This window comes from Ceratocystis lukuohia, assembly GCF_044167205.1.
Source record: "Ceratocystis lukuohia strain C4212 chromosome Unknown Supercontig2_pilon, whole genome shotgun sequence".
Taxonomy (NCBI): Eukaryota; Fungi; Ascomycota; class Sordariomycetes; order Microascales; family Ceratocystidaceae; genus Ceratocystis; species Ceratocystis lukuohia.
Window position 1 is genome coordinate 1,966,907 of NW_027263521.1, and position 14,026 is coordinate 1,980,932.

Sequence of the window (14,026 nt, forward strand, 5' to 3'; positions counted from 1 at the left end):
AGGAAAAATTGAATACATCAGATCTGTCCATCACTCACAACATATATGGCATGACTTACACAACACACACACACACACACACACACATGCATGGCATCCTATGATGTTCTGAGTTGGCACTGATTTTTTACCCAATGCCATGGATTCAAGCGCCAAGGCCATGTGTCAGTGGTGGTAGTAGTAACCATGGTGTTGGCTAGCCTGCTGAGTTGGGGGGTTACCCTATCCTATCGGTTGGCCCGAGCTTAAGTCACATTTCCCTCCCCAAAAATTGCTGCTGCTTAGAATCATCTAGGAAAGCAAAGTGACCAGTTCCAGCGCGAAGGTGCAGTGCAGTCCGATACACTGAAAAAGGGGAATAAAGAGATAAACAAGAAATCAGCGTTAGGTAACCCTCCAACAATATCCACCCTGAAGTTGGGGATAACAAGACAACAAAAGCCCAAATTGGAGCCTATCTTCAGCTGTTTTTAGTGTTTCCTTTGGTGCGAACACTCTGACTGAGTGTGCAATGGATCACGAACCCGATCCATCCGTCCTAGTTCCTAATGTTGAACCAAGCATGAGTAAGTCCTCCCTAAAGTAGGACTCCTTGTCCCAACAAAGTCCATGAACCAGCCCCCAAAATGAAAAAGGCAAAGTCACATGACGAGTTGAAAAGAGTGCAAACCACCTTATCTAGGACGAGCTTTTTACATCTTGCCCCATTCAAGCATCGTGCAGAGTGCCCGTTTTCTCCTGTGCCTTGCAGTACACTAATGTATCTAGCGCAAGTTAGCTCTCACACTCACTCTTGAGTTTATGCGTACCAGATATAGAATGAATGAGCTTTATTATCCTCTCCTGCCCAAGCTTGTTATATTGAATAAGGTAAGCTACTGCTGGTGTAGAGGGTTAGGCTACCCTAACAACCTAGTGCCAGACCCTAATGAGGCCTGCCTGTTACCGGTTGAGGTCTAGAACCTTGTTTGGAGTGTATGCACGAAAAAGGGTTATGCAGGGTGTCCTCTTCTAGGGTTATTTTCTCTTTCTATGTCAGACTGAAACTAAGATAACTTGTCTTCTCCATTCACAAAATGGATGGAATTGGGCATGTCTTGGATTTAGGCCTCAAAGCGGGGGAGGGGCATGGGAGCCACAATACAATATGCAAGAGGCCATGTAAGTAAGTGCGCATATGTATGTAATGTAATGTAGGGAAACCCATACAACCCATACATCAACCTCAATGATGAATAAAGGATGTAAAGTCAGTACAACTTGCACCAGAGTTTACTACGGCAAGTAGGCTTGTTGCTCATTTAGTCAGTTATGTATCCATACATAATATCCCTCCTATCGCATGTAGCAATACTGTGCGCCTTAACATAGAAACTTGCGGATACAATAGGCTGCAGATGGACGGGAAAGTGCGATGAATCAGAAGACAATGAATCCAGCCGCTAAATCAGGCAAGGGAAACAAAGGCGTAGTGCCATCGAGACCAGCCGCTGTTGTATGTCGAAGTGTCCTCAAAGCAAGTGGGAGAATAGCTAGCTGCCTTATTAGGCTCGGTCCGCAATATTTCTCGTTATGTTGCTTTATGACAAAAGGGAAGCAAAAGGGAAGGAAGGTGCATCCGTTTGCGCCTTCCACACATTCTTTATCCCTTTTCAGTCAAACGCCGCCGAAGTTCTTTCAGTATTGGCTCAAATTCAACTTTTTCGTTTCCATCTACTACAAAAACTCCTCTTTATCAGTGTTGTGGTCTTTTGCACTCCCAATCTGTGATTTCCTACAGTTTCTCATTCCACTTCTACTTGCATATATATAGCTGACGCTAGCTTCTGTAGCTTTGGAGCTTAAACCTTGATGTCGCGCAATTGTTGCCACAATCGCTGTTATCCTCAGACCACATAATCGCCTTGTTTACTCTATTGCTTTCCTTGCCTCAGTCTCACACCGCATCTCGCCAAGCTCAGCTGTCTTTTTATTTGATCGCTCCTCTCTCCATATTTTGCTCAGGTCTCGACTCGACCCTGACCTCAACCTTGGCTTAGATCTGGGCTTGGATTGAGCGTCCATTTGCTTCAATCATGACACCCCCGCTATTTGCTCTAGTGAGATTTATTTGCTGCCACTCAACGATGATGGATCGCCAGATATCGCAGGCCAATACGTATACCTCGCACCTCGCTCTCCCGAGCCTTTTGTTGTCCGTTTCTCCCTTGAAGGTACTTCATCAGTATGTCGTCATGGCAGTCTGTGGGTAAACATTCCTGAAGATGGCGAAGACTTCAGACGAGACAAGTTTCGCGAGTTCAAGTAAGTCATTTCAATCTAAAACCAAATGGGTGCGTTTACTAACTTTTCCCAGGCTAGTGCCCAACTTTTCTCGGAACATTGAAATTGACATCACCATCCCTCATGCTGGCGCGTACGCCTACTACATCACATATGCCGGGCTGCCCCCTCTAGCCGAAGTCCTCGAGTCCATTGATACTGCTGAGCCCGAAGTCGCTACACACAAGACGGACCTCTTTTATATTGATGTAGCCCCATACCTCACCATCAATAGCTCTTCCCTCCCCCTCGATGGCCTGTCTGTCTTTACTGTTCTCTCCAAGTTTATGGGCAAATACCCTAAAGACTGGAGCTCGCATTTCCACGGAATCTCCGAGAGAGGTTACAATATGGTGCATTTTACCCCACTTCAAGTTCGTGGCTCTTCCAACTCACCCTACAGCTTATTTGATCAGCTAGCCTGGGACTCTCAATTCTTCCCTAATGGCGAATCCGATATTGCAAAACTTGTCGATGACCTGGAAAAGAACTACGGCTTATTAAGTCTAACAGACGTAGTTCTGAACCATACTGCCCATAACAGTAAATGGCTTGAAGAACATCCTGAAGCCGGATACAACCTTACCACCGCCCCTTGGCTGGAGTCTGCGTATATCCTTGATACAAAACTCCTCCAGCTCAGCAGCAAGCTCACAGAAAAGGCGCTCCCAACTGTCCTCAATGACGAAAAAGACCTCTTAAAGATCATGGACGCCATCAAGACTGACGTTATCTTTGATATGCGTCTTTGGGAATTTTATACACTAGACATTGAAGCAAATGCCACTGCTGCTGTCGCTGCCTGGAAAAATGGAAAGTATAGCTTCCCGGAAGAAAAGGACATTGAGATAATCAATAAGCCGCTTAAAGAGCAGGCTAAGTATCTCACTGACAATGGTTTGTCTGGTAATGACCGCATGGGGTCTCGCTTCAGACGTCACATTGACCCCGAGATTTCGGGTGGACTTTTGGCTTTGCACTTTGGTAGGTTTGAGAGCGACTCAACCAACGGCGCCGATGAAGGCGCCGTAAAGACCAAGATATCTACTATTTTGGATGCAGCCAACCTCCCATTTTACAAAGAATATGATGCAGAAGTTGCAGACATCCTTCAGCAACTATTCAACCGCATCAAGTACATGCGTCTCGAAGAGAATGGCCCCAAGCTAGGAGAAATCACCGCTGAAAACCCACTCATTGAGACCTACTTCACGCGTCTTCCGAAGAACGAAACAACTGCCCAGCACAGCGAGGATGACCTAGCGTTAGCCAACAACGGCTGGGTCTGGGGCGGAAATGCACTCATTGACAATGCCGGCCCTAATTCTAGGGTCTACCTACGAAGAGAAGTTATTGTGTGGGGCGATTGTGTCAAGTTGCGTTACGGCTCAAGTCCCGAGGATAGCCCGTATCTATGGGACCGGATGACTAAATACGTCAGACTCCTGACCAAGTACTTTGCGGGTCTTCGAATCGACAACTGTCATTCTACTCCTATTCATGTTGCTGAGCACATCTTGGATGAGGCCCGTCGCATCCGCCCTAATGTGTATGTGGTGGCTGAGCTGTTCTCTGGCTCCGAGGAAACCGACTATGTATTTGTCAAACGCCTAGGCTTAAGCTCTCTTATTCGCGAGGCTATGCAGGCTTGGAGCACGGGAGAATTAAGTCGCTTGGTTCACAGACATGGCGGGCGCCCAATTGGCAGCTTTGAAAGAGATGAAATTACTCGCACTGATGCCAAGACCGCAGATGGCACCAAGAGCACTGAATCTACCAGTGAACATACCCGGAATAACTCGATCACGAAATCTCGTGAGCTGATTCGCAACATCAAACCAGTCCCTGTCCAAGCCTTATTCATGGATTGTACCCATGACAACGAAACTCCTTTCCAAAAGAGAGATGCTCGTGACACTCTACCTAACGCAGCACTGGTAAGCATGTGTGCCAGTGCTTCGGGTAGTGTGATGGGCTACGACGAAATCTATCCCAAGATTATCGACCTAGTTGGCGAAACTAGACTTTATGTCTCGGAAGCTTCATCTTCTCCATCTGTGAAGATTGGGGCTGGTAAGAACGGAATTGCCGGCGTCAAAAAACTCTTGAACCAGATTCATACTCTTATGGGCAAAGATGGCTACGATGAGACCCATGTGCATCATGAGGATCAGTACGTTACCGTACACAGAGTCCATCCCAAGTCTCGCAAGGGGTACTTCCTCATTGCACATACTGCTTTCCCTGGATACGGAAACGGCAACGGCGCCTTCAACCCCGTCCACTTGACCGGCACCAAGGCCAAGCATCTAGGGAGCTGGATGCTTGAAGTCGATACCAGTGAAGAGGCATTGGCTCAAGTCCAAAATGACAAGACCTACTTAAATGGCCTACCTAGCCAAGTTGTTGATCTATCTAGCGTTAAGCTTGAGTGCGTTGGCAATGATACCTTCATCACTGTTCATGATAAATTCCCTCCAGGCAGTATTGCTTTGTTTGAAACTTGGATCCCATCAGTAGAGCACTCAGCTGGCTTAGACACCTATGTTACCAGTGAAGCTGCCGGCGCCTTTAATGAGCTTGATTTAGTTGATCTCAACTTCGTCCTCTACCGTTGTGAAGCCGAGGAACGTTCAACTAGCAACGGTCAAGATGGTAACTACGACATTCCAGGCCATGGAAAAATAACCTACGCTGGCCTGCAGGGTTGGTGGAGTCTCATTGAAGGAATTGTGCGTGACAATAACCTTGCACATCCTCTTTGCCAAAACCTGAGAGATGGCCTGTGGGCTCTGGACAGCACTATTGGTCGTCTTGAACGTCGCTCAAAGACTCCTGGCTGCGAACGTCTTGCTAAGCCGGCTAAGTGGCTTAAAGAGCGTTTTGATGCCCTTCGTGATATCCCCAGCTTTTTGATTCCTCGATACTTTGCACTGGTCATTCGCACTGCTTACCGTGCCTCTTGGGATCGTGCCATGAATTTGATGTCGCCTGGTGTTCAGGAAGGCCAGTGGTTTATGCAAAGCCTAGCCATGGTCAGCGTTCAACAGACTGGCATTGTTCCTTCTGCGTCGTTGTATCCAAAGACTCAAGTTCCTTCCTTGGCTGCAGGCCTACCTCACTTTGCTGTAGAATGGGCTCGATGCTGGGGTCGCGATGTCATGATTTCTCTGCGCGGATTGTACCTGGGCACGGGCCGATTTGACGAGGCCAAAGAGCATATCAAGGCTTTTGGAAGTGTTATGAAGCACGGCATGATTCCCAACTTGTTGGGCAGTGGTGGGAACCCACGTTACAATGCTCGCGACTCAATCTGGTTCTTCCTACAGTGCATCCAGGAGTACACCAAGATTGTCCCCGATGGTATTAGCATCCTTAACGAAAAGGTTAAGCGTCGTTTCCTTCCATACGATGATACTTGGTTCGCGGTCGACGATAGCCGCGCCTACTCAAATGAAAGCACTATTGCAGAAATCATCCAAGAGGCTCTGCAGAGACATGCCGCTGGAATATCATTCCGAGAGGCAAATGCCGGTTCTGCCATTGATTCGCAGATGAGCGACGAGGGATTCAACATTGACATCAAAGTGGATTGGGAGAATGGGTTCATCTTTGGTGGTAACCAACACAATTGTGGTACCTGGATGGATAAGATGGGCGAGAGCGTTAAAGCTCGTTCTAAGGGTGTCCCGGGCACTCCCCGTGATGGAGCTGCCGTTGAAATCACGGGTATGCTATATAGCACGTTGAAGTGGGTGTCTGAACTGAATGCAACTGGAAAGTTTGCTAAGCCCGGTGTCGAAAAGGCCGATGGCTCGGCAATCTCCTTTGCCGACTGGGCTGCGCTGGTTAAGACTAACTTTGAGCGCTGCTACTTTGTGCCTAAGGACAGCGTTGATGATTCCAAATACGACGTCAATCCCTCCGTGATTAACCGCCGTGGCATCTACAAAGATTTATATCGCTCCGGCAAGGAATACGAGGATTACCAACTTCGTCCTAATTTCCCTATTGCCATGTGTGTAGCACCCGACTTGTTTGAGCCAGCACACGCACTCAGTGCGCTCTTCGTCGCTGAATCTGTTCTTCGTGGCCCAACCGGAATGGCGACCCTTGACCCGACTGACCTCAACTACCGACCATACTACATCAATAGCGAGGATAGCACAGACTTTGCCACAGCCAAGGGCCGCAACTACCACCAGGGCCCCGAGTGGCTATGGCCCACGGGATTCTTCTTGCGCGCTTTGCTCAAGTTCGACTTAATGCGACGTGGTGATGGTGCAGCAGCACGCACCGAATCGTTCCAACAAATCACGCAGCGTCTGATAGGTTGCAAGAAGATGATTCGAGAAAGCCCGTGGGCGGGCCTAGCAGAGCTAACCCAAAAGAATGGCGAGTTTTGTGGTGATTCAGTAAGTTTTTTGGAATGTCCTTTGTTTCTGTTCGCATTGTTAATATGGATATACTAACTGAGCCTCTCTTCCTTGTTCGTTCGTGTTTGCAGTGCCCGACTCAAGCATGGTCTGCTAGCTGCCTGATTGATCTCTACATGGATGCCGCTATGGAGCATCATAGTCACGACATGTCGATTCCCATCCACAGGAAGTAATGCCGAGGAGGATAGGTAGCATGATAGAAATCAATACACGACAAAAATAATCGAGCCTCTGCTTGGTTAGATAATATGCTCATCTCATTATTTGTACCGTAGTCACCAAAGATCTAAGAGGCCAATCATTGTAGCTAGAAAAGTTGAGGGCAATTATGCGGCTGATTTATTTCAAAGGTAGTAGTAAAGTAGTATTGTATAGAGTGGTATAGAATGGAGAGAGAAAAAGAATGTATAACCGCCAAGCCAAGGCGGATCCAGACGAAGAAAGTTTACCGCAATGTATGGATGATACTAGAAACAAAAAGCTGGGAAGTTAAGTTTCATTTGTCACCGGGGAGGGTAAAATAAAACCTCCTTAGGACACGATACTCGCGGCTAGACTGACGAGAAATCCAAAAAAAAAAAAAAACACGCACAAGAAACCAAGAAAAGTAATTCCGATCATGGAGACCCCTCCACCCCAAAAAAGCATAGATCAGAAGCTCCAAACTCCAGTTCCCAAACGAAAAAAAAGACCATAAACAGAAAAGAAAAAAAAAGGTAGACAGCAAGCATGAACAAGAAATGGAAATGCACAATGCCAATGCAAGGCTCAAAATGTGAGTGTAGTCAGCAACACCACAGCTTATGCCCGGCCAGTCCACTTTCTGATCTTTTCGAGATTTGAGCTTTGCGCGACGCCCACTTGGTTAGCATCAGCTACAGGGAAGTTTGTCGAAGAGTTGGTGGGAATTCCTTTGCCAAGTTCATACATGCGGTCCTTCTTGCGAAGATAGGCACGACGCCATATACACGCACCGATCCAGCAACCAACTATCAATATGAAGATAGAAACAATTGCGGCGACCCATTTCCAGTGTCCATCGATCCTAGAATAGAGTTAGCATGGTTGACCATTTTACAATTAGGTGTGTGGGTGTAGAATATGCATACCATGAATCGTAAACTTTTTTGGGCTTGCCAGATGCAAAGCTTTCGGTCCCCGTCAATGTTGATGTTGTAGTGGTTGACGTCGTAGGTACGGATGTCACGCCACAAGCGGACATGAACCAGGTTTGAACACTGGCCAGACCTTCAGGTGTGCCGATACAAGCATTATCGCAAACACCGGTAGATTGGGACGAAAACTTCTTTACACGGGGATCGGCGCAAAAGCAGGCGGTATAAATATCGGGCGAAGCTTCTCTAAATCCGGGAGGCACACAACCACCGTTGGCGTCGTAGAGGGCACCGCAGTCATAAACGCAGGTTGGGAAGATTTCAAAGGGAATAAGTGTGGTGACGGCTGTTAGTTGCGAGGCGAGTGTCAGTAGGCTTAGAACATGAAAACAAAAGCACAAAGAGAGCTTGCGTGGATTATGAATTGCTCAAGTTGGCGTTGTGGTGGACATTATATTGTTGGATATACGTGTGGATGCGAGTAAACATACCCATGATGATGACGTGTGAAGCAGGTTGCGGGTTTTCAACTTAAGTGAATGTATGTAAATCAAGGGATTCCCGAATAAATGCGGAAAAAGGAGAGGTCGGCTGGGTTGTGTTCTGGCAGACTATCTGGAGAATGGAGCAACTTCGTGACAACGCAAGTTTGGGCGACGGAGTTCGGATAGAGCGAGCAGCGAGAAAGCTATCAGCCTTCAATCGGTGGCGGCAGAAAGAAGAACGAGTAAATAAAGAGAGAAAGAATCCACGGGAGACGAAGTGCAATAGAGTCGTTCGTATTTAGCGGCTGTTATGGCGCTCGGGATGGATTTTTGGGCCAGTATAGCAGGGGCAACGATGGATGATGAAGGATCTCTAAGCCAAAGCAAAGCAAGGAGAGCTGAACTTATGTTGTGCCGTTGCTCGTGCCAAAAGAAAGTTGATATTGTCGCCTCTTTCCTTCGATCGCGCGCCTCAAAGCTAGGGATTATGTTGAGAATGGAGCAGATAGGAAGGCTGGTTTAGGGTTGACTAGCTGGATAGGAGTCAAGCAATGGACATGGAGGTGAGCAATGCTGATATTGTTGTTCTTGAATGTCGGCAAAGGCGGACTAAAGAGAGGGTGAGACAATGACGGGGGTGTCTCTTGGGGGCAGACAATTGTCAATATAGATGGACGTGATTAAGAGAGCGAAAGGGAATAGTTGGTGGCAGTATAAAAACGAACGAAAACCAGAGTATGAAAAGAAAGTAAGAAGAAAAAAACGAATAGAAATCGTAGTGACAAGCAACGATGAAGGAGGATAAAAAGAAAGCCTCGTGAGGATTCCAGGAGTCTGGAGTTAAAAGCAAAGAATAAAGGAAATAAATAAAAGGAAAGCTTTAATACGATAGTTTCCAAAGGAGATCCACAGTGTTGCGGAAGGACAGACAATACTGCTATCTGATTGGCTGAGCAGGACTTTCTCGTGTTTACCCTAGAAAAAAGACTTCAAGCTTAAGTTTAGCCCAAGATTTAATAGTGGTGGATCCAGAAAAGCGACAAAGGAAGGTGGTTAGAAGGCAAAAGGGACAGAGGGTAAGAGGGAAAGGAAAAAAAGGTACCACGAAATTAATGTACAAATACAAGCCTAGCATACGAAAAGAGGCCCAAAGTAGGTACTAGTACAAGCTAGGAGGAGAACGAAGGAGCGGACGACACAAAGGAGAAAAAAGGTACGAAGGATTTGAGACAACAGGGCGGACGCATGAAAGTTCTCCAGCTAGCCCCTAAAAAAACCAAAGCAGAGCGCCTGACCGTCAACTCTAGCCACTAAGAGCACTAAAAGAAGAGGGGGTACAGCTGTCGAGGCCGAGACTTGCTGGACAAGACGCTGTGAAAATAGCAGGCGAGCAAAGCACAGCACAAAGCAAAGCACAAAGCAAAGCAAACAATTCACAGCATTGTCCAAGCCGAGTGCCAAGGCGAGAACAGAAAGCAGAGGCCATCAAATGAGCCCAGGCCAGGAACAAAAATAATCTCATCGCTAATATCATAGTTATAGTATGGCTGACATCGACATTGCAAGGCAAGCCCGCGCCTACTATTGTTGTACTGCACTGCGTGCACTCCGCACTGTAACAATAGGGCTTGTTTGTACGCCAGTATACGCTACATACGCTTAGTCCTTGCCGGCAACTACATGATGGAAGATCAAAGTAGTTGGCGGTTTAGGGTTGAAGCGCGCGAAAGAAAGGGAATCCGGCGCCTGAATCGAGAAGTTCTCCTCTCCTTCTTGTCTTCGCTTCATCTCTCTTTTCTCGTATTCCATCTTGTCTCCAACCAGCGAACCATCCTCTCAGGGACAAGCAAGGGAAGGGAAGGAAACTTTTAACGCCCTTTACGAACCTCAGCACTAGAGGGTCAGCGGCATCTCTCCTTCGTTAGTGCTAGGTACGTATTGCCTCCTCGGGCTTGGTATGGGCTATATGCTGTACGAACTACTAGGCTGGTTGCCATCGCTCGCTGTCAGATTTAAAAGTCCAGTCTTTTTTTCTAGCTTCAGACCTGACTGACTCTATTTGCACTAGAACCACAAGGACATTCATACGCAAGGAGGCGGAGCTCGGTCGGCCCAAAACGGCTGACTATCTAATCTCTCTAAGGGCCTTTTCCCCTCCAGTGACTGGGCCCCCTGAGCTATTTTTCCCTCTAAATGTTCTCTCCCAAGGGCCGAGAATTAATGATGCGAGAGTAAGATCTGTTGATCTGTTAATCTCCCTGCCCGTGTTCTGGCCGCTACACAATCCAATGCCACCCTACCAAAAATACACTTGATACTATACTGTGCCCATGTATGCGTGTCATCGGCGAGGGGCTTTTGAATATTCTGCTCACTCCCGTCTGCCCCAATCCAGCACATGAACAAAGCCAGAGTCAAGCTCAGGCTCTTGGCGTTTTTCCCCAGCCCATGAAGCCGAAAGGACCGGGGCTCGAAGGTCACGAAAAGCTTTCTTTTTACTTGCAAGCGACTAGCTGTGCAGCAGCCTATTGGCCTAGTTTTTTTTTTATTTGCCGCAATAGTTGTGTCTTTGTCTGTAGCTTGACTTCCATTTCTCCCTCCAAGAAAAGAGAAAGCTAAAGAAGTCGAAGACAACAAAGCCAGCCCATTGTACCAACCATCAGGACGAGACATCCGACCCCGGGATGATGTCAGGGGCAGCCCACAGAAAGTCGATGTTACATTCAGGCGAGAGGCAGGACAAGGAATCGAAGGCTGCATTTATCAGCAACGCCAATAGCCAATTGCAGGGAAAAGCGAGACGCGGAAACAGAAAGTTTTGAGTTAACTGCTTCATGCTGTCATCCGATGCACTTGTCGTTAATCAGCTTAGAGAAGCTTTTGATATCACAACGACAGCAGCACACCGGGGTGTCAGCTCCTGCAAATGGCGGCTTCTGCGAAACAGACAAGCCGCTATTTAGCCCGCAGTCGATTTACGCCCTGATCGGGACCTTGCAGCTTTTGCTGACTTTCCAACGAAATCATAGAAAACTATTGCTGGCTTAAAGAACTTGTCGCACAAAAGAGACCATTAGCATAACCCTCGAAATGCAAACCCTAATAAATAGCCACAGTTACGCATTTGTGGCGTCCAGCTTGATCCGTCTGGCTTAACACTCCAGCGGGGATCACCAGACTAAAACAGGAATCTGCAGTATGTGGAGAGGAACACCTAAAAGTCTCAGCCTTGCATCACACTAACTCCCTCAAATAGGAAGGCTACTTGTAATGGTAAATGACTCTATGTAGCCTTGTCTAATCTAGTACATTGCTCGCCTTTCTTAATTTTTGCTCTTATTCTCCTGAAATTCTTCCCTACACGCAAATGTTGGGAAGCTTCATCCGCCAAGCCGGCTCTCGTATTCTCGGAACTACTGCCAAATCACCGTTTTTATCCATATCAGCATCAGCTTCTGTCCTCCAGTCTCGCTCACTCACAATGGCTGCTCAACGCGATCCTAATACTCTGTCCAACTATAGCGCCTGGCGCACTCGCCACACTACTGTCGATGTTGCCATTGACTTTGACAGCAAGCGCCTCGTTGGCACTGTGTCGTACGAGTTCGAGTCCTTGACGGATTCCGCAAGCAGTGAGATCATCTTAGACTCTAGCTTTGTGGCTATCAACACCGTCAGTATGGCCAATAAGCCCGTGGCATTTGATCTCAGGGACCGTGTTGAGCCATATGGTGCACCGCTGCATATTCCAGCTCCGCCTACAGCTAAGGGCGAGAAGGTTAAACTGCAAATTGACCTGGCTACTACTGACAAGTGCACGGCGCTGCAATGGCTGACGCCTGAGCAGACGTCGAACAAGAAGCACCCGTACATGTTCTCGCAGTGTCAGGCTATCCATGCTCGATCGCTGTTCCCATGCCAAGATACTCCTGATGTCAAGTCTCCGTATCTGTTCAAGATCAAGAGCCCCCTCCCTGTCGTAGCCAGTGGTATTTCCCGTGGGTCTGAGGAAGTCAAGGGAACAAACTTGAAATCGTACAGTTTTGAGCAGCCGGTGCCGATCCCTTCTTACTTGTTTGCGCTTGCATCGGGAGACATTAAGTCGGCGCCTATCGGCCCTCGTAGCCAAGTCATTACTGGCCCAGAGGAACTTGCCAAGTCCAAGTGGGAGCTGGAAAACGACATGGAAAAGTTTATGGAAATCGCAGAGAAGATTGTGTTCCCCTACCAGTGGGGGGAGTACAATGTTCTGGTGCTGCCTCCTAGCTTCCCTTATGGCGGTAGGCCTTGTCTTTCTCGAGTTTCAGACAGGTCCAGACAGCTAATTTCTTTACAGGAATGGAAAACCCTATTTACACTTTTGCTACTCCCACTATCATCAGTGGCGATCGCCAGAACATTGACGTTATTGCTCATGAGTTGGCCCATAGCTGGAGTGGAAACTTGGTGACAAGTTGCAGTTGGGAGCACTTGTAAGTGAAATCTTACGGATGCGGCGAGATCGCGAGAGTATATACTAAGCAGTCATATCTGTAGCTGGCTGAACGAAGGCTGGACTATGTATCTAGAACGCCGAATCGTGGCCGCCATCCACGGCGAACCTGAGCGTGACTTCTCTGCCATAATTGGTTGGAAAGCCCTCGAAGACGCAGTTAACAGCTACGGTGCCGATCACGAGTTCACTAAACTCGTGATTGATCACAAGAACATTGACCCTGATGATGCCTTCAGTACAGTGCCTTACGAGAAGGGCTTCCATTTCTTGTACTACCTCGAGAAGCTAGTTGGCCGTGATGCCTTTGACAAGTTCATCCCGTACTATTTTAACAAGTGGGCGACCAAGTCACTAGACTCATTCGAATTCAAGGCTACTTTTATCGAGTTTTTTGACGGTCTCAAAGACGAAGAGATTTCCAAAAAGATTTCCACCATTGACTGGGACGCCCGATTCTACTCTCCTGGCTTGCCGCCCAAGCCAGACTTTGATACTTCTTACGCTGACCGGTGTTATGAACTGGCTGCTAAGTGGGAGGATGCAGTATGTTGAATTGTGAATTGTGAACTGTGTAATATGTTTTTGTTATGATGTTTGTTTTTAACTAACTCCGCCTGTGTTGCAGTCGTTTGTGCCCTCTGCTGAAGACGTGGCCTCGTTCTCTGGCAACCAAAAACTTGTTCTGCTCGAAAAGATCCAAACCTTTGCTAATCCGTTGTCTCCCGATCGGGTTAGCCAACTGGGTGAAACTTACCAACTCACAGCCTCGGAGAATATTGAACTGCAGTCGGCCTTCTTCCAGATTGCCCTGAAATCCAAGGCCGAAAAGTACTACCAAAGCACTGCTAACCTTCTGGGCCACGTGGGCCGTATGAAGTTTGTGCGCCCGCTGTTCAAGTCACTTAACACGGTTGATAGACCTCTGGCTCTCAGCACGTTTGAAAGATTCCGAGACTTCTACCATCCAATTTGCCGTGGTATGGTTGAGAAAGACCTGGGGTTGGCCTAAGAGCAATTAGGGGGATAGAAAGAGGACTATGATTATGTGAAGATGATGCCACTAGGAAACCGAATAAACAAAGAGTTAGGCGATGTGTAGAAGCAAAACAAGAGAAGAGAAGAAGTAAACAACCATTTGCGAAAGTGAACGAACAAGGGCAATATGCTAGA

General features: G+C 47.5%; 3 protein-coding genes across 3 annotated transcripts; 2 read left to right on the forward strand and 1 right to left on the reverse strand.

The window, feature by feature from the left end:
- Positions 1-1,147: 1,147 nt before the first annotated feature.
- On the forward strand, positions 1,148-6,934 carry HOO65_020493 (Glycogen debranching enzyme; the record flags this gene model as incomplete). The annotated part of the gene is made up of 4 exons (XM_071006252.1): positions 1,148-1,161; positions 2,101-2,304; positions 2,357-6,737; positions 6,830-6,934. The coding sequence occupies 4 exons, from the start codon at positions 1,148-1,150 to the stop codon at positions 6,932-6,934; spliced, it is 4,704 nt and encodes a 1,567-aa protein (XP_070861131.1).
- Positions 6,935-7,562: 628 nt separating this feature from the next.
- Positions 7,563-8,371, reverse strand: HOO65_020494 (uncharacterized protein; the record flags this gene model as incomplete). The annotated part of the gene is made up of 3 exons (XM_071007015.1): positions 7,563-7,806; positions 7,871-8,222; positions 8,368-8,371. The coding sequence occupies 3 exons, from the start codon at positions 8,369-8,371 to the stop codon at positions 7,563-7,565; spliced, it is 600 nt and encodes a 199-aa protein (XP_070861132.1).
- A 3,471-nt stretch (positions 8,372-11,842) lies between these two features.
- On the forward strand, positions 11,843-13,865 carry HOO65_020495 (Leucine aminopeptidase 2; the record flags this gene model as incomplete). Its single annotated transcript, XM_071006578.1, has 4 exons — positions 11,843-12,641; positions 12,698-12,833; positions 12,898-13,399; positions 13,482-13,865. 4 exons carry the CDS (start codon positions 11,843-11,845, stop codon positions 13,863-13,865), a joined length of 1,821 nt encoding a protein of 606 aa, XP_070861133.1.
- Positions 13,866-14,026: the final 161 nt, after the last annotated feature.